At 42.6% G+C, this 19,663-nt stretch overlaps 1 protein-coding gene and 1 long non-coding RNA gene across 15 annotated transcripts in view; one reads left to right on the forward strand and one right to left on the reverse strand.

Annotated features, from left to right (window-relative positions):
* Positions 1-5,776, forward strand: part of NEDD4L (NEDD4 like E3 ubiquitin protein ligase) — a 364,715-nt gene extending 358,939 nt beyond the window's left edge. For all 14 annotated transcript variants that reach the window (XM_037902588.2, XM_037902589.2, XM_037902590.2 and 11 more), the window contains one exon: positions 290-5,776. In XM_037902588.2, coding sequence (XP_037758516.1) covers positions 290-392 — 103 coding nt within the window. In that variant the 3' untranslated portion in view covers positions 393-5,776. The remainder of the gene's footprint in view (positions 1-289) is intronic.
* On the reverse strand, positions 2,298-9,084 carry LOC122465770. The gene is made up of 2 exons (XR_006290801.1): positions 8,918-9,084; positions 2,298-7,339 (listed from the first exon to the last, which is right to left on the reverse strand). It is a non-coding gene; the product is annotated as an uncharacterized LOC122465770 (long non-coding RNA).
* Positions 9,085-19,663: the final 10,579 nt, after the last annotated feature.

Consider the following 19,663-nt stretch of genomic DNA (forward strand, 5'->3'; position numbering starts at 1 on the left):
TAGGTTTTTGTACCATCCTACAGAATTTTATAGCAGGAGGCTGAACTTACTTACAGAACAATTTCTGTTATCTATTAAATTATCAAAGATGTTTTCAAAGAGCCTTCTCTCTGGTTTTGGTTGCTGTTCTCACTCCCCTAGAGGGAAAATGAGCATCTGACCTTTAAATTCAGTGTATCTCTGCTGAGTCTTTGGAACTGATGAGGCCTCCAAATTATATGACCTCCAGATACTTTTTTTTTACTTTAAGTTGATTATCAAATGATACTTTTTCCCCCTTCAATTTCAGCTTTAATCGCCTTGACTTACCTCCTTATGAATCTTTTGAAGATTTACGAGAGAAGCTTCTTATGGCAGTTGAAAATGCTCAAGGATTTGAAGGAGTGGATTAAAACAGCAATTTTTTTTTTTTCCATCGAGCAAGTTCTGCTTGAACTGTTGAATTTGCCTAATGGACATTAACAAGTGACAATGGCAGAACAGTTGCACAATGTTGGTTCATGGAGCAAACTCTTCTACAGTGCCGTTGCCTAAATTCAGAAATTTGAACTACAATCTGTGGATAACATTTCTGATATTTCCACAGTAAATCACCAACTGGTTGACACGTACTCTAATTTCAGCAGGACTTGTTCTATTTATGTTGTGCCTCTGTAGGCAAAGCCCTTAATAAATATTTTACATACTTTCTAATGACAATGAATGGAATTAATCACTTTACAGGTATAGTATTACAACTCATGTTTACTTTTTAAATGATTTAGACATTTTCAGATTTTATTTCATCACAATTAAAAATGTCATCTACTTGGAAAAATGAGCATTTCTTATCTTAATTTCATACCAGACTTGATGCCAGTGGCATTTTTACTTTCAAAATGCATTTTGAGCCTTGTGTCCCCAACCTATTAGAAAAGCTGGAGAAAATGATGTGAGAAATTTTCTGCAGATGGAATATATTAATGGCAAATCTAAAAGCTTTTCATTGAGCACATTAATATGTTCTGTACCCAAAAGAAAAAGTATAGATTGGATGTTACATTTTTGTATAAATCAATAGAATAGTTACAAGCTGAGAGAGGATCATAACATAGCATGCCAAATCTCACGGTCAATAAAGAAATCACCTCATTATTCCTTGGTAATATTTATGTGTACTATAAAACATTTTGGGATAGGGTTGGCATTATCAATATAGGAAAAAATGCTTAACCCTGTCATTAACTTTGTACAGTGATTCTTTTACTATTCTTTTCTCTTTACTATTTGCAATGGAGGCATTTTGAATGAAATTTGGCACTGCTTGATTTGGAACTGTGGAAACCAGATCTGTTTTGTCTCCTATTTGTATGCATTTGCGAATATTACCTAAATAACAAGGGTTTTTTTTGTTTCTAACTGCACCAACTCTAAAGGCACTTTATGTAACACATGGAGGTCATATCTGTTTTTTATCATAAACATTAATGTGATTATATTCCTTCTCACTGCACATGTCTTTCGGGTGCAATATCTATCAATTGTGAATTTGGCTGCTGCTGCTGTATAAAAACCAGATGTAGAGCTGGGCCTGCAGACATGTTCTCACCTATTGTTTTTGTGATTTTTTTATTCAATCACAAAGATTTATTTAATATATACGGTTATCTAATCAATTTTGTTACCTATGACATGTTGCATGCTTAAACTATAATGCCTGAGTTGTATCTGTTGTGTGATAGATTAAAGGCAAAAGAGAAGACTTGCATTTGAGCCACTGAAGTTAAATGGTTAACATAGCAGTAGGGTAGGTTTGAGGGTATGCATTCAGCAATTTGATTATGTTCAGCTTTGTGAGCTTTTGTCCACCTACATAACACACTTTGTTGTTTTTTCTAAGAACCTGACTAACACTTATTCACAAGCAAGATTACAGGGTGCAAAAATAATTGAAACAATTTCACCCCTTATTGCCAAGAACTGAGCTTTTTTTATTTTATTTTATTTTATTATTTTTAGCACATGCAGTCCACTGCCAGCAATGCGTGCGGCAGCAGTTGCAGGCAGGGAGTGTAATAAGTATTAACTCTAGCCATGAGTGCTAATTTAGCAAAACTCATCAAAGCTAATAACATTCAACAAATGCTAATTTGTCAAACTTTGCCTGGCTTGGGATGCAGCCTCAGTTTGCTCACAAAAGTTTGAAGAGTCAATAGGTGAATGAAGAAGTTTTGAACCTTCTAATTTGAATGTAGATTAAGGTTAATTCCCTTTCTATATTATTTTTATTTTCAGACATTCCTTTTTTCCATCTGGTGAGCTGAAAACATAGACATGAGAATGAAGTGGGCTGGATATGACTAGATGTAAAACACTATATTGATAGCCTCTTACGCTTTTAGAGAGTGGGATCTGATCTTTCTAATGTATACCTACATGCCAAACTTCTGTAGCTAGAACATGGAATTGCCTTTAAAAATCTGTCATATTCCATGGTCAGTTTTCTTTTTAAAAACAATGTCTTAATTGGAAGAGTTTTTGTATGTTTGGAGGTAACGTTTTGCTTCAGTGCCATGTAACAGAACTTTATTTCAAGGACTCCTATGAGTTTTTGCTTTAGACTTGAAATATAAACTAACGCTTATGTAATAAGGGATAATGTAGTCAAGCAGTTAGGCTGGGGGAACTGAGAGTCAGGAGATTTGAGTTAAATTCCCAACTCTGCCATCACTCTCACTGTTACTCCTTGGTTGAGTCATTTAAATTCTGTGCCTGTTTCCCCATCTGCAAAATGGGCTTCAGATCTGTGTGTAAAGATGAAAGGCTCTATATAACTGCAAAAGATGGAATAATGGAGCATAACACTTTAAGATCAGGCTTTTAGAAAATTAGGCTAACGTCTTTTCAGATCCACTTACACATAAACTAAGAATAGAAACTCCAAAAGACTTCAGTATACATTACTGTATTGAGGTAAATTCCTGTTCTTAAGGAGAAAATTTGTATTTTTAATCACTGAAAATACTCATTGTTGGAAAATAAGTACAAGAAATGTTTCTCAAAAAATATCCCCCAGCCCCTTAGAGTCCAGAGAACTTAAACCTTACTGTAGAAGTGAGTCTGTCCCTTTTTGTCAGCGTCTCTAAGAGACCCTGGTATTCCAGCAAGTAATCCTGGCTATTACCAAGGTAAATTTATAATGTGAAAAGTGAATTGTTCAGTCTAACCCCTTTATTGCACAAAGCCTTATGTGTTGCATATTATAAGTTCTTTTTCGTTCGCTCTAGCTAACGGGCAGTTCCTGACCAGCACAATGCTTGGCCTTGTCTACCCTTGGATTTTAGCCACCAGTGAAGCTGTCTTGATGTAGCTGCACTGGTGCAAACCTCTAGTGTAAATGCACTGTACTAGTGCAAAGCAGATGTTGCACTAAGGTAACTTACCTTAGTGGCTAAAAACCTTACTGTAGAAATGCCCCTTGTGTCAGCCAAAAGGCTGTTACCACTAGTGGAATCTGTTCTTTAAACCCGGGAATTGTCTTCAGTTTTGCAAATGACTTGTGTGAGGTCCAGGTACATAGTGTGTGCTTCAGCAAAACCGCATCTATAAGGGAGTTTGATTCTATTCTACAGATTACTTTGTAACTAAGAACTGTATATGTTGAAGCTGTTTTTGCATTGACTATTATGATATAAAGTTGATTTCTTGGAGTTTCTGTTCTAATACACCGAACCTCTTAGAAGTTCTTCTGGAATTCCTGACATTGTATTTGAAGGACTCTTCCAAGGGAAAGGTGGCTAAATGTCTCTTATTTATTAAACCTTAATTAATGAGGAGATTGCTCCATTTGGATTTGTGCTCTAACTTGGTGCCTTTCTTTAATATTCAAATACTGTATTCACATTCATTGACCCGGACTATGTATGAATAGTTCACCCCCTTAATCATAAAACAGATACTTTTGTAGAATTTGTATTTTTTAAAAGATTCTATCTGGCCAAATTATTGTAATTTCTTGCTCACATCGAGTCTTTTATATCTCTGGCTCTCTTGTAAGGCAGGTCAGTTACATACCATAATTCCAGCATTTATTCCTAGTTGATAGAAACTCATTATGACTGGACCTAATGTCTTCCTGAAAATTTATCTTCCTTTTGTCTTCCCACTGAAGTTAACCCAAAAAAAAAGGGGGGGGGGGCGAATTTGTTATTTCATTCTATTTTATTTTTAAATTTCTCATCCTAGAGGAGACATCCCTATCTCTGAACTTCTCATGCAGGGAGGGCAAGCTGCGTGCTCTCTTGTAATATTTTCTGACAAACCAGCAGAGGATGCTGCTCTACAGACTAACCAAGTATCTCATCCCCCCCTCTTCATCTCCACTACCCCAAAAGAAATTCACTACCTCTGTTATGTGATTAGCCTTTACTGACTGGTGATCAAGACTGCGGAGTTCGGTATCATAGTTGCAAATCTCACTTCTGAGATACAGAATCTGTTCATATACTTTGAGTGAAACCGTGGCCTTGATGAAGTCAATAGCAAAACTCCTAGTGACTTCAGTGGGGCCTGGATTTTGCCCTTTGTGTTCTGGAATTTATAACCGGGAGGGATAAGTGACACATTTGGACCACTTTTTCATATATATGTACAGTATACCCAACTATATACAAAACTGAATTTTTAATATGTAAGATGAAAAGAAAAAAACCCTTTTAATTAGCAGAGTGGACGTTTTACAAGCATGAGGGTGTTTTTAATAGCAAAAGTCTTTTCTTTTGCTTGTATGGAATTTTGGAAAAGACCTCTCTTCCAACATCTGTTAGACGTTGCACTAAAAAGCGATGCATGTTTGAAATGCATGGGGAAATTGTTTTGATAAAACTGGAATCTAACCAATATTAATGTTACATATCCCTCAGGTCTGTCATACTGCACACATAACCTTACATTCATATCACATGACTACCACCACAAACCATATTTAATCACATGCCTCTATACTTCTAAGCCATCTGGATTTTCCTACATTGCTCTTTCATTTAGAATGTCATGTTTTCCTCTTTCAGTTAACGTCAGTGTAGCTTTTGTTCTTTTTTACCACTATATATACACATATATAAACACAGTGTGTACCCACATACAGCAGTACATATATGTAATGCATTTTTATACTTCTTTAATCAATTCTGTGTTCAGGATTGGCTTCTAAAGAGGACTGTGAGCAGTTTGTCTCCAATGCAGCTTTAGCAAAGCCATGCCATAGTGAATATATTATGATTCTCAGAACCCAAATAAAACCACTAGAAGATGATTTTGCTATGCTCTGTGTTTGTGAACTTATGACCTTTATTCAAATTTAAACCTGAAATGACTACTTCCAAAGGTGAAAAATAGTTTCAAACATTCCAGATGAAATTCACGATCTTTCGTAACTTTTTATTGTAAAACCGCCTGAGAATATGAGGCTATTTAAAATTATATTAAACTACATTAAAATTGATGTAAAAAAACAAACAAACTGAAAACTACTACTTATAAATAATGCTCATTTTCACAATCAAAATAGCTTTAAAGTATGGTTGGATTTGATACACAGTGGAAAATGTTTTTTGTTTTTGTTTAAGGACAAAATCATTTTTTCCATTTATTTTCTTAAGAGAAGTGAAGGAAATTGTAGTTTGTTTCCTGACAGCAAAAGATCAATGTAACAAAATGAGATTGTTGTAATGAAATGACGCAACTTGTTAAATATTTAATAAAGAATTATGGAAGCTGGAACATTTTATACTTCAAATACATGGTTTGTCTAATTGAAAGTTTGTTGTATTGTGTTAAAAGGGTTGTAACTTCCAGCAAAGTTCGGGGGGAGACGCAGGGCAGTAAACAATGGTAATCAGAGCACCTATGTACAATTTATCTGAAGCATTACTACCATCCAGGTACTGCATCTCTTTTCTTGATAATTACTACTTGACAGTTGTTGACTTGCACAATTAACGCATGGTTAGTATGCACACAATATACTGTTTAATACCATGGCATTCCTTCAAAAGAATGTGTTAAATACGGAACCTCCTTCCCCGCACACACATCTCCCTACCCCAACTCATGCACCAGTGTTAAGCTGTTTTTAATAGCAAAAAGTAACTTTTGTTAAAATTATTTCAGCAGATGCAAGAAGTGAGCCCTTTTGTTTTTATATCGTTCAACTTTTTCTGCAGTTACTTCCAAGCTTTATTTTGTGATTCAACATACCTACAGCACTTATATAGTTTTAATCCTGCATCAGTGAACAATCTTTACAAATCTTCCCACTGTAACTATTCAAATGTAGGTTTTGAACAAGAACACAAAAATATGAACATTAAATGCAATTAAGTGTGCTGTTTTTATCTCATGCATATACTAATAAGTTCCTAAACATCTATAAAAGGAAACTTACTACATGCACTTTAAATAGAGCATGCTAATTTATCTTAGAACGTGGATTAAAAAGAGAGATGTCTTAATTTAACAACCAAGCCTATATTACTGCTATATAGCTCATCCTCTTTTGTACCATGTGTTTCAGTGCCACAATTCAAACTCAAAATACAGCAGTACCAAGTAACTAAATTCTTGGCCACTAACCTTAACATAGATGATGTGCATTACAGTCGCCAAACAGGAAAGGCAGGAAGTTTGGAAATACTGTACCTTCCTCCACCACTGTCACATTCTCTGTCCCCAGTACTAATGAGCAAGGTAGGAGGCGTAATAATGAGAAAGGGAGCTGTATATGTGCTCAATAGGAAGTTAGTCTTTAAAACTAAGAATAATGTGGGGTTGGGGCTCCCTTAAACTGTCCTATTGCTGCCCTGAACTTGACTTCAAATAGGTGCAGAGGCCGCTCGAGACAATCTGCCACCCAAGGCAAAACTTCAGTGTACCCATCCCTCCCATCACCTTGAACAGAGGTTCTCAACTGGGGGGTGTACGCATTGGGCTCTCTAGGGGAGTATGGCAAGCTTTCTGATGGCTCAGTGGTTCTAGAATAAGGGGGCGTGGGGTGGGCACGGTAAGCGCCAGGTCTAGAACCATGAAGGTTTGGTCTGGGTGTCCTGCCACCCCAGGCAGAATCAGCCACCCGAGGCAGCTGCCTAGTTAGCTTATAGCTAGAGCAGCCCCTGGGCAGACCCCCTCAGCTGAGTCTGGAGGATGAATTTGACTTACATCAATATTGCAATTAGGTGCCCTGTGGCCTTCTACCATACCTTCCAATTAACCACAGCTGAGGGATCGCACAGACAGTGCAATTCCATTGTCGGCTCAGGCTAATGCTGGGTTGTATATCATTGTCCAGGAGTTGCAGGAGGGTCTTGGGAAAAAAAGGACAATGGGCAGAAACATGACATTGCCCCACCATCTTCCAGAAACACTGCAAGACACCTGCAACAAATACCTGATTGCTATCAGTGACTGGAAACCTTTGCCATTAAGTTCCTGTGGGGTGTATCATTGAACATACCAAGTGATCATTTAAAGATACTGAACACCATTTAAGGACTTAACCCGTCAGAATTCTGAATAGATATTTTCCTTGCTGATTTGCTTGAACATACCAGTATTCTGATCAGGTCTCATTTCAACAGGGAAACTACTACTTCATCTTCCTCCAACCCTCAGTGACGGCCCTTCACTCTCCAGCTATGGAGGCTACAGGTTCCAGAAAGCCAAAGGTTACGCCAGAGACAGCTTTTGTCGACAGACTTGCATTGTTTGTTTTTGAAGCACTTTGTTTTCGGCTTAATCACTTCCCAACAATTCTGCTTCTGAAGCTTGGAATATGTTCCAGCTGCTCACTGGTGCTTCTGCCTTCAGCTCCGCAGCAGCAATTAGTTTACCTCTGAACATTCTTTTCCTGCACTTGCCCATTTGCTCCCTTGACGATGAGTTCCCCCTTGCCCTTAACTCATCCCCTCTCCATCCTTGGGAAGCTTTGCTCTTTCTGAGACCTCCTGCTGCCAGGACGTCCAAATGACATTTTTCAAAGCTGATCCTACCAGCCACAACTGAGCCCTTCGGCTGGAACTGGCACTGTCTGCATTTTTCTGCTTGCTCCTTGTAAAGAGCAAATATCTTGGTAATACATAGTAACACACTGTATGTAGTATTCCAGCCCACTATTAACCGGGGCTTTTAACCAAATAAATAAAGACTAAATGGCCTTGAAATTCTGCACTTTTCTTCCAACGATGCCTATTTATTTTGTTAATGCTTTGGCAGTTATATTTAGTATATGCTGTTTCCAAAAACTAGTACAGCAATTTCCTTACAATTTCAAATATGAAGTGAAAAGCAAATTGCAATATGGCAGCTTCCCTTTGTGGACACGGTTGGTTCATTACTGGTACGGCATCTGCTACTGCCAAGGATTAAAGTGCATCACACAAGGAAGATTTGCTACCACCTCAACAACGTCCTACGTTACTCTTCATTCTGATGGATGCCAATGTACCTGACAAATTATGCCCACGACTCACGGCAGTCACCTCCAAGGAGCAATATTTAACAATGAGATTCTTCCTATTTCTCGCTGCCTCCTCCTCCTCTCTTAGTGGCAGGACCAGTAGCAGCAGTTCTTCAACACTGGGGACACCCCCGCCTCTGACAGTAAGTCATGAGACTTGAGAGGAAAAAACAGTAAATCACGAGATCTCTATCTAGGTTCTTGCACTGGACCAGCTGAGAGCCTCCATTTGCAAGGTCTCATCTGAAAGGTCCTCAAAGGAAATAAAACTGCATGGAAAACAAACTCTCACTCTGGGAAGGTGAGGAAGGGCTGAACTGAGGCAACAGCTTTGTAATGGCTGGGAATGGAATTCTGCCCTCTGAAACCATCTGCAAGCTCTCCCCTCCTTTTCCCCCGTCCTTATTAACTGTTCCCTTCTGTTACCTTCATCTGGAAAAAACATTCACCTCCTAGGCATGTGGGGAATAGAAGGGTTCACATGAAGTTCTGTCATCAAGTATAAAATGATGAACAAATTGAAAATGGCATCAGGGACTGGCACTGTTTTGAAAGAAGCATCTGTTTAGAACTGATAAGCCTCGAATAGAATGTTAAACGTGATCAGTAATAAACATGTCAGTCTCTTTATTTATTGAACATCAGAGGGACGGGGACAGCCTTTACCTTGTATCTGACGTTCAGAATGGAGATCGTGCTAGGGACTGTACTGCGTAGACCTCTACGGTTGCCGGTTTCAGTCCTTGACACCTAGGCCTAGCTCCACTAAGGTGTTTAGTCTGAACTCCAGACTTAGGCACCTGAGTCCAATTTTTTGGCACCAGTGCCATCCACAAAACTCCCACTCAGCTACCATTTTACCCTAAACCTACTCAGCACTTACTTTTGCAGTAAAAGTTCCTTTGGCACGTAAGTTTCTGGGAATGCACGCTGATGCCTCGCTTCTCAACCCCTGAGGCCTATTTCCCTCCTAAGATCAAGTGCAATCCACCAACCAGAGGAAGAGAGACCGTGGAGTGCCTATTTCACCTGCGGGGCCCAATCCGGTAGGCATGCTCCAAGGCCACCTCCCAGATCTGGTCCCATTCAAAATCTGGCTGGAGGAGGTGCCTACACAAAACAGTCAACTGAGCCAGAGTGAGAGTGGCTATAACTTGATAGTTAGGGCACCCCCAAGCCAGTCCTCCCGCTCCAATGACTGTTTATTTATTCACAGCAGAACAGTTTCAACATGAGAGACTGAGGTAGACCCAACTATTCCATTGCTCAGGGGTTAAAGCACAATCCTGGGAGCTATAAGACCCCCTACTCACATCCTCTCTCCCCTCAGATTGAAGGGGAAATTGAACCTAGATTTCCCACATCCCAGGTGAGTGTTCTAACCACTGGGCTAAAAGGAGGTGGGCACCACCTCATACTCCTGTCATTTTGCAGGAGGATGTACTTAACTCATTCTCAAAAGAAACAATTTAGGTACCTAAGCCATGTGACTCCAGGAGAAGGGTTGGCCAGACCTAGTAGTCTGAGTCACAGTCCAGAATCATGAGACAGGAGTCAAATATCGGCTAGGTCAGGATACAGGAAAGTCAGAAGCAGGAGACAAACTGGAGATCAGACCCACGAGTGAGCTGCCAGGAGTCATGCTAAGTCAGGAGGCCAGGAAATCAAGCCAGGGTGAGCAGGAAGCACAAGGCACACCGTCCAGAACAGGGTGAAGATCCATTGTTCACAGATCTTCCTGTTCCTGCTGCTGACTTAAGTAGGGCTGGTGGGCCAACCAGCTGCTCTGATCCTCTGCCAATAAGACCTCTGGGGCAGAGCCTCAAACTGGGGCTGGGTTTCCTGAGTCCCAGGTAAGCAATTGTCAGCAGACTACCAGGTGGAGGGTTGCCATGTGGGCACTCCCATGAATCCTTTGGAGCCAGGTTTGAGACCTGTGGGTCACGACACCTAGAGGAGGAGGAAAGTTGTTGAGGACTTGGCAGTTAAGGCTACATTTTTAAAGGTATTTAGGCACCTAACTTCCATGAAATCAATAGGAGTTAGGTGCCTATCTGCATCTTTAAGCACTTAAATACCTTTAAAAATCTGGCGCTTATTCCCTCCTAGAGGCTGAGTCCCTATTACCTCAGCAATCCCTCCTATTTTGAATTAATTAATTCCAATTTTCTGGCCTTCTGAGCTTCATACTCTGCATTAGTCCAAGAGTGAGGCTGCTATAAACCAATGCCATTTACATTCTTGAGCAATGCTGTCTTGAGAACGGTACTCCAGGGTGTGCTATGGCAACTTGACAGGTAGAGCTACTGCTCCAAATGGTTCCCAGGCTGCATGGAGGGAGCTCAAATGAAGAGAAACAATCCTTTGATAATTAGTCATTGATTAGTTTTCCCAGTCTTGGTCAGCAGGAGCCTTGTTCTAACTCAATTTATTCTTACTGAGATGCCTCGGCTATTTTTACCCAATTTGTCGCTTCTTCAGATTGCCAGGGGAGTCTCTCTAGCCTGAGTTTCTGGACTGAATTTGAACCACCTGCCCAATATTGTATTAATGGATCTTCTGTTTTGCACTAACTTGATATTTATAATTGCAGAGAAGATTCCCCAGCAAATTAAATTTCAAACAGCAGTGAGAATTTGGAGCTGAAACTATGAAATAGCCTTAAATTTAAACAGAGCTAATAAACACTATGATAGAGTATATTGCTTTGAACGGCTACTGTGTGATTTAATAACTCATTAAAACCTTTCAAGGGGTCATAACTTGTTTGCCACAGTTTGTTTCATGGCACAGTGACATTACAGACTTCTAATTTGTTTCTCTGCTGTTTCAACTTAACCCCAACTCCTTGCTCCTCCTCCCCCAATGAAAATAAAATAGGTTTTATACTGTGCAGTGTTCAAAGCAAGTCAAGGTGGGTAAGATACAGTAATATATTTTAAAGATAGACCTGCAGCCAGCACTATATGCTCATTTGGATTGTCAGGCAATATTTTGCCTCAAGGACTTGAGATAATACTTAGTGACTAGAACTATACAATAATCCGAAGCCTTTTCTTGGGCTGTTTTTGAGTTCTGCTGGGTCACCATCTTCTGTATGTCCCTGGGTCACAGCAATTGGTAGGGAATAAAGCAGACTGTTCCTTCAGCTAGCTCCTGCATCTCTATTCTAGGAATACTGAACTAAAATCAAAGGGTGAAATATGAGTCCAACACCTTCAAAGCTGTTTGCCTAAAGTTAAGCAGCTAAAAATCCAGTTAGCCACCTAAATAAGTGGCGTGACTTTTCAAATGTACTAAGCATCCAGCTGTGCTAAACGAGGGCAGTGGGAGCTGCTGGGTGCTAACTATTTTTAAAAATCAAGGCCAGCTTTACACTAGGAAATTGGGTCAATATAACTACATTGCTCAGGGGTCTGAAAAATCCACACCCCTGAACGATTCAGTTAAACTGACCTAACCCCTGGTGTAGATAGTGCTAGGTCAACAGGAGAATTCTCCCTCCAGCCTAGCTACCGCCTCTCAGGGAGGTGGATTAAAATGGATTTAGGCATCTAAGGCTATGTCTACACTACAGACCTTACAATGGCACAGCTGTACTGCTGCAGCTGTGCCATTGTAAGGTCTCCCATATAGCCGCTCTTTGCCGGCAGGAAAGAGCTCTCCTGCCAGCATAATTAAACCACCCCCAACGAGCGGTGTTAGCTATATCGGCAGGAGAGCCTCTCCTGCCAACACAGTGCTGTCTACAACAGTACTTTTGCTGGTGAAACTTATGTTAGTCAGGGGAGTGGGTTTTTTTCACATCCCTGAGTGACAAAAGTTTGACCGACAAAAGTGGCAGTATAGACAAAGCCTAAATGTAGGCACCTAAGGTGAAATCTGGGTCCCGTTAAAGTCAGTGTGAGTTTTGTGATAACCCGGAGGTTATGTCTACGCTTACAGCAGCATGTAGAGTACGGGCACTACACATATAGCTACATGCCCCAGTAAAAGGCAGGCTGTGTCCATACTTGTGACTGTGGTGTGCAGCTACACGCTGCACTGAAAAGTTCCTGCAGCAGGGAGGTGTAGCAGGACACCACGCTGCTAAAAAGAGCAATGCAGATGTGGGAGGCTCTGGTTGGCCATGCAGGGTATCTACCCCTGGGGGTTCAGGCATGTAGGGCATTCTGTTCTACTCACCTAAGCCATGCATAACCATCTACACTGCTATTTATATCTATGCTAGCTGGGTGTACAGTGTCTGTACTCCTACACACAGCTGTAAGTGTAGACTTACCTTGAGTTCTCGGTGTGAGCAGGCAGGAATTCTATAAAATCTCACTAAATTTGGAAGATTGATTTTAACCAAAACCCTAGATACATACAGACCTGTCTAGACATTGGATGATCAGGATATACAATGTCCTAAACCAGGATCCCATGTGATTCAAATCATCCTCAAACTTTGGGAAAGTCCAACTTCAAAGTTTGCAGCCCAGCCTCACCTCTTGTAGTAATTCTCTCAGATTTGAGTCAGTGTTCAAGTCAGCATCAGGAGGGCCAGTAAGTGCAGTAAAAGAGCCTTCCTAGCCAACAAGGGACATACATTCTAGCCTGCATTAGCCTGAGGCAGGGATGTTGTCTCCCAGATCCAGACTCCCCTCGGCAACCTAATCTCCCTTTCTTATCGCACCAGAATTTTTCATGTGGCCAGCAGACTGAATTCTAGCTGCCTGTTTGCTCTCCATTCGCTTTGGAATCCTTGTGCAGTAATATGCAGACTGTTAAAGCCGCTAAGCTTAAAACCAGAACAGGCCTTAGTATTTTAGAGAGGGCCCATGGAACCTCCAACTGTAAACTACTCTTCTCCCCTGGGATCACATTCCTATATGCAGGGCAGTACTAAAGATTGTAGTGGGGAGGTTTAGGAAACTGCTCCAACAGCACACTGAACGGTCTAGCTTTGGGTTCAAAGTTTGTATAGAGATGCAGGAGAAGACGGGTCAGCCAGCTTATGCTGGGGTCAGGGCATAAGGTGGGGCTCTGCTTTCAGTATGGCTCTCTCCTTCAATGTTCTGCTTGGATTTTCTACTTCCAAAAAAAACCATCACAGCAGAAAGAGTCACAACTAGTAATATTACTTGCCATTTTCTTGGTCCAAATGAGTTTGGAGTTGAGTATCTGTTCTCTGATCTTGTCTTCAAATCAGTCCTAGGCAATTTATTACCGTTCATTTTGGTTTGTTAGATGTGAGTCCTCTTGAACGTCAGGTGGCTGTTCAGTCCTTTAATAGCAGGCAAAACAGCACTGAGGACAGTTATGCATTCTATACCATTTTTTTGGTACTGCCTTGAGTCTAATCTAGTAGTGGAATCCTTATATGCCCGAAGTCCTAATGCTCAGAGAGCATGTAATGAGTGATGTTATTCCTTCTGCTTCAAACATGCAAAATTCTTGGCCATCATCACTAAACTGTCAGTCTCAAAGCTCTTTATTCTGGTGGTCTTGTTAAATATCTTTATTGAATCATTCAGAACAAAGAACTGGGCTCTTTCATCTTTAATTAAACTGAAAAACATCTAGGAAATCTTAACAAACAAAATAGGGAATCTGACAACAGATGCCAACTTAAAAACCACAGCAAAAAACGTGCAAGCCTCAATTCAAGAAGCACTGACAACCTGTATCTTGGGTAAATCCAGGGGCAGTGAGAAGGAAGCTGGTCTACTGCCATGGAGACGCACTTATTAAAAAGCTATTTATGTAATTACATAATCCTTTGCTGCTCTGCTGAGCATTTGTGCTACTTTTTAAATTGTTTCTCATCAAATATAAAAACCTCTTGTGTTGCAATGGAGTCCTTTCAGATGTGCCAATCCATCACACCATATTTTAATTGCTCACTTCAACTTTGATGCTGTTGAGAGGTGACTTTACTGGCACCCATTAATTAATATTTCTTAGAATCATAGGACCGGAGGGGACCTCAAGAGGTCATCTAGTCCAGTCCTCTGCACTCAAGGCAGGTCTAAGTATTACAGACCATCCCTGACAGGTGTTTGTCTAACCTGCTCTTAAAAATCTCAAGTAATGGAGATTCCACAACCTCCCTAGGCAATTTTTTCCAGTGCTTAACCACCCGAACAGTTAGGAAGTTTTTCCTAATATCCAACCTGCACCTCCCTTGCTACAATTTAATCCCACTGCTTCTTGTCCTATCCTCAGAGGTCTTTCACCAAAAATGTTCACCATTTTCCAACTAGTTCTAGAAGAATGTGAAACTGAAGAAGAGACAAGAGTTCCTTCTGGAGGGTAATTAAGCATTGGAACAACTTATCTAGAGATGTTTTAAATTCTCCATCATTTTAAGTCTTTAAATAATCAAAACCGGATATCTTTTGAAAAAACATGCTACAGCTCAACCAGAAATTATGGGCTTGATGCAAAAATTATTGTGTAAGGTTCTTTGGCCTGTGTTTATACAGGAGGTGAGGTTAGACCATCATAATGGTCCCTTCTGACCTTAAAACCTATGAACCCAAGAACTTCTGGTCATACTACAATATCATACTTTTTTCCATGGTAGATGGATTGATAGAGGAGGTGGGACATATTAGTTTTGTGTTGGATGACTGCTATGGGAAATCTAGCTTAATTTTATATAGAGAAGCACAAACTAAGTTTGTCCTAGTTTTTAAAATGTGTAAAATATTGTTTTTTAAATTGTGACTTTGGGGACAGTTAGTGATCAGTGTAAATGACTGATCAGAAATATCTGTGTGAGATTATATTGTATTGCTTGAGAAATACCACGTGATCATGTAATTAAAGACTGGCATAAGGTGTGTATATACAGGATGTGTGGTCAACCTTAACTTTGTCATTACATGGGTTTTTAACAGTAAAACCCTGGTTGACTTTTGATAGGAAAAGAGGACTCGATTTGGCAAGGTGCTGAGCAGTCTAGCCCTGATCCAGGGAAGTACAGATTTAGTTTAGCTAAATGAAAACAGAACTAAGGCCTTTGTATATTTCTGAACCAACTGCTCTGTCCATTGGGTTAGCCATGTTCTAGAAACTTTCACAGCCCTGGAAATGTACGTACTGTATTGCATGTGTGCACGCGCAGGCAGCTGTGTGCTAAAAAGTTCTTCCATGTGGGGAAAATGAGTTTCCTGTCCGATCTTCAGAATTTTCCTTTAAGTTACGGTAAAATCTCTCATTTTCTCTCCCCATGGCCCTCTAGCACCATTAGATTAGCTAGAGGACATGCCCTACTAATGAAATCAGTTTTTAAACAAAAGACAGAACTTTGAACCTTGGGCCAAAGTTAAAAAGTAACAGAGATGGATGCTAGATCAATAGCTGGCAAATATTAGCTGTGTGCAACTGATTAGCATGCAATTAAAAAAAAAAAAAAAAGACCCTCACATTTCCAACCTCCAAATATCCCAGGACCTGGGTGGAAAAAAAGAAAAACTTTGAAACTGCTAGAAACTTAAACCCTTAAAACTGAAGGCACTGTGTAACATTTCATGTGCTGCCCAGTAAGGCCCTGACCTTGCAATGAGCTCTCTATGAGCTCATTGCAGGACCAGGGCCTACGGGTTCTCAATACTAATGAATTTCATTTCCCTGTCGCTTGCCGTTCCAACCATTTATTTCGCCCCAGTGCTTTAGTTTTGTGAACGAAGGCAATAAAGAAAAGTTGTGATTAGTTTTAAGCAGCTGAATTGTCAATAAAGTTTTTAGACAGTTTGTTTAGTTCTGTAGGAAGAAACTGGGATGCCTTCTTGTAGTCTCATAAGATTATCACACACCCATATGTGCACCTCCCCTCTTTTCTATCATGTCCAGAGATAAGGAAGCATAACCCTGCTCTCCCTTTTAGCCCTTTGGTCAGTAAGAACACAGTTAATTGCTATCCGTGGAAATGTAAGTTCATTCTCCTTTAGTGCATTCTGTTTACTTTCAGATATATCCAGGCAAATGTCTAGCTCCACCCAAGCTAGTGCAACCAAGCATGAATTCTACCTCCCGGCATGTGCATGACCCCCCCGCACTCACAGGGAATTCACCCTAAAGGAAGGCGAGTGATGTTTCACCATGGGGAAGCAACCCAACCAGCCGAGGCTGTTTGGAGGATGAACTGAATCAATGAAGCCTCCAGCTACCTAGGCCATGCATTTCCTCACTTAGCTTTTTTATCTCAGTTAAACGGTAGAGGAAAAACTTGAGCTGTTGTCCACTAGCACAACCTCTGCCTTTGTGCCTCCCTCAGGGTCTGCACTGGCTTCTGCTGGCATTGATCAGGAATTAATCTGGGCGTGAACGTGAACTTTATTGTACAATGAATTCAGTATATCCAGGCACATCCAAAAATCTCAGCTGGAGGCACTGAGGGCTTGTCTACACTACCGCGCGGGGTTGACCTGAGAGACGCAATTTCCGCTACGTGAATATGTGGATCCCATGTGTAGGTGCGCATGTGCGCCATGCGCTGGAGCCGGAACCATTCATAGTAGGGTCCGCTGACCCGCACATGCGTCATGCGTCGACTCTGTAGCACATCCGAGGCGTGGAGGCTGTGCGGGTTGACGCCGCTCCAGTTCCCTCTTACCGCTGCATGGCCAGAGTTGGAACCCATGTTCCTCGATGCTCTTAGTTTGCGAAGAGAACTGCTCTTCGATCCTTTGTACATAGTTTTCCTTCATTCTGTATAGTTGTCCATTAGTTAGTCCATTAGGTTCCCGTTGCTCTCCCCTCTCTGGGGCTCCTCCCCGGCCCTAGGACTATACCCCGACAAGCCGGTTTTAAATATTGTGCTTCACGTCCACACTCCTTATCTGTGAGCAATGGATGAGCACCAACGTTGCCTTGCTGCCTTGGCAAAGTGCATATCGCTGCCCGCTGCTCCATCTGCCACTTGTTCCCACTTCGAACTCAGGAAGTCAGGGAACTTCGCCTCCACAAGTACCTTATGGAGGAGACTATGCACCCACAACTTGGATCCACTGCAGCGCCACCCAGCACTGGCGGTGAGCGCCTCCCCGGACCCTTTCCACCCGGCACTGATGGTACCACTACAACTGCCCAAAGCCCACCGTGCACACAAGAAGCACAATCATGGGCACAAAGGCAGCTCCCCAATAGGGAGCACCTCAAAACACAGTGTTGCCTCCCCGAACTGTGCCAAGTCAGGTGAGAAGTCGCACATCAACCTGGACAGTCCTGCTCTGAAGAAGCCCCTCTCGGAGCATAAGTCAAAGCACTGTGCTCCGCCAGTGTTGCTGCCAGCAACAGTGACTGGCCCACCGCCATCACCCGTGGCTCCGTGGACACCTCCGTGGCTCCGTGGACCATCTGGACTTGTACGTCAAGTCCCGCACACACATTTGTCGCTCCTGACATCGATAGCCAAGCTCATGCTGCTCTCCACACCCAAGGTCTTTGGTCCTCTCCAACCGCCGTCTCCTGCAGACAGGCTTCTTTTGCTTCAGCCTCCCTCTCCACTCTCTCCGCCGGTCCCTTCCACAGAAAAACTTCTTCTCTTCATGGACCGTCTGGTCTTGCCCCGTCCTGCACTGACAGTCCCAACGGCTCCACCCCTGCTGGACCTGTCCTCTGAACTGGACCCCACCTTCTCACCTGCATGGTCATACAGCCCAGAACCTCAGCACAAGCCATAACAACCGATGTTCACCCCACCAGTCAACTTGTTCCATTACCCATGGGCGCCGCCAATGCCCAGCAACCCTTATGCCTGGCCCTATTGGGCTGCTTGAAATCCCTACCGCGAGCAGGGGATACACCCAACCGCCTGTCCCCAGCGCACACCGCCCCTCCTTCTGTGTAAAAGGAGCCTCAGGACGTTCCCACTCCATCAGCACCAATGGCACTGTTGACACCTCCAGTACCCTCTGGCATCTCTTCCTCCCAGAATGATGCACTTATTCCACCCTCTTTCTCTCCCCTGCCAATGACCATGTGCGATACCAGGCCCGACTCTGCCGTATGGCTACGGCCCTCTACCTGCCTGTGAAGGACATACAGTATTCCCAGACCCAATTCCTAGACATCCTGCAATCCCCTGGGCCCTCCCGTACAGCCCTATCTATCCACAAGGCCATCTTGCAACCAACCCAGGCTGTCTGGCACACTCAGGCTCCCTGTGCCCCTACTCCCAAGCGGGCAGAACACCGCTATTTCATACCCTCTAATGGTACAAGCTTCTTCTTCTCTCACCCGCCACTGAACTGTCTTGTGATTCAAGCAGTGACTGAGTGTGCCCGCCAACAACACTTTAATTCCACCCCACCCGATCAGGCCTCCAAGCAGCCAGACCTGCTGGGCCATAAGATCTATCCTCTGTGGGTCTCCAGTTCCATATTGCCAGCTACCACGCCATCCTGACCAAGTATGACTTCCTGTTGTACACGAAGCTAGCAGACTTTCAAACCCTCCAGAGAAGCATCACAATTTTCAGACCCTTCTGGATGAAGGCAAGGTGGCACTCCAGGCCATGGTTTATGCTGCTGACACTATGTCCCACTCAGTAGCATACGGGGTCGTGCTCTGCCATGACTCTTGGCTGCAATCTAGTGGGTGCCCGAAGAAGGTCTAGACCATCCTTCAGGAGCTCCCCTTTGTTGATAGCAAATTGTTTAGTTACAAAACTGATGAGTCCCTACACTCCTTCAAGGACTCTCGGGCCACCCTCCGGTCACTGGACCTCTAGACCCCGGCCGCAACCCACAGACAACAGCGATCATCCTTTCAACCTCACCCTTGTGCCATCTACCAGTCCTACCCTCAGCACCCACCAGACTCCTCTTGGCGTTGCCTATGCTCACAGCGGCCCCACAGCTCCGCTCCGGCTGCTTCCACCTTCTCCCAGTGTTCTTCCTAACAGCCCTTTTGATTCTTTCTCCGAGATCCGCAAACCTTCCTCTACCCCTCCCACCTTCCCTGCAGTTGCTTTCAGGGGTTGTCTCGCCCTCTTCGCCTACAACTGGGGCATGATTACCACCAACTGCTGGGTGCTGGACGTTGTTCAGCGGGGGCATCTCATCAAATTCCTTTTCTTTCCATCCCGTCGCCCACCCCAGAGGCATCCAGAGGATCCCTGCCAATACCATCTTCTCTGCCAAGAAGCAGATGCCCTCCTTCGAAAGGGCGCCATAGAAC

This window comes from Chelonia mydas, chromosome 5 (genome assembly GCF_015237465.2).
Source record: "Chelonia mydas isolate rCheMyd1 chromosome 5, rCheMyd1.pri.v2, whole genome shotgun sequence".
In the NCBI taxonomy this organism is placed as follows: Eukaryota; Metazoa; Chordata; order Testudines; family Cheloniidae; genus Chelonia; species Chelonia mydas.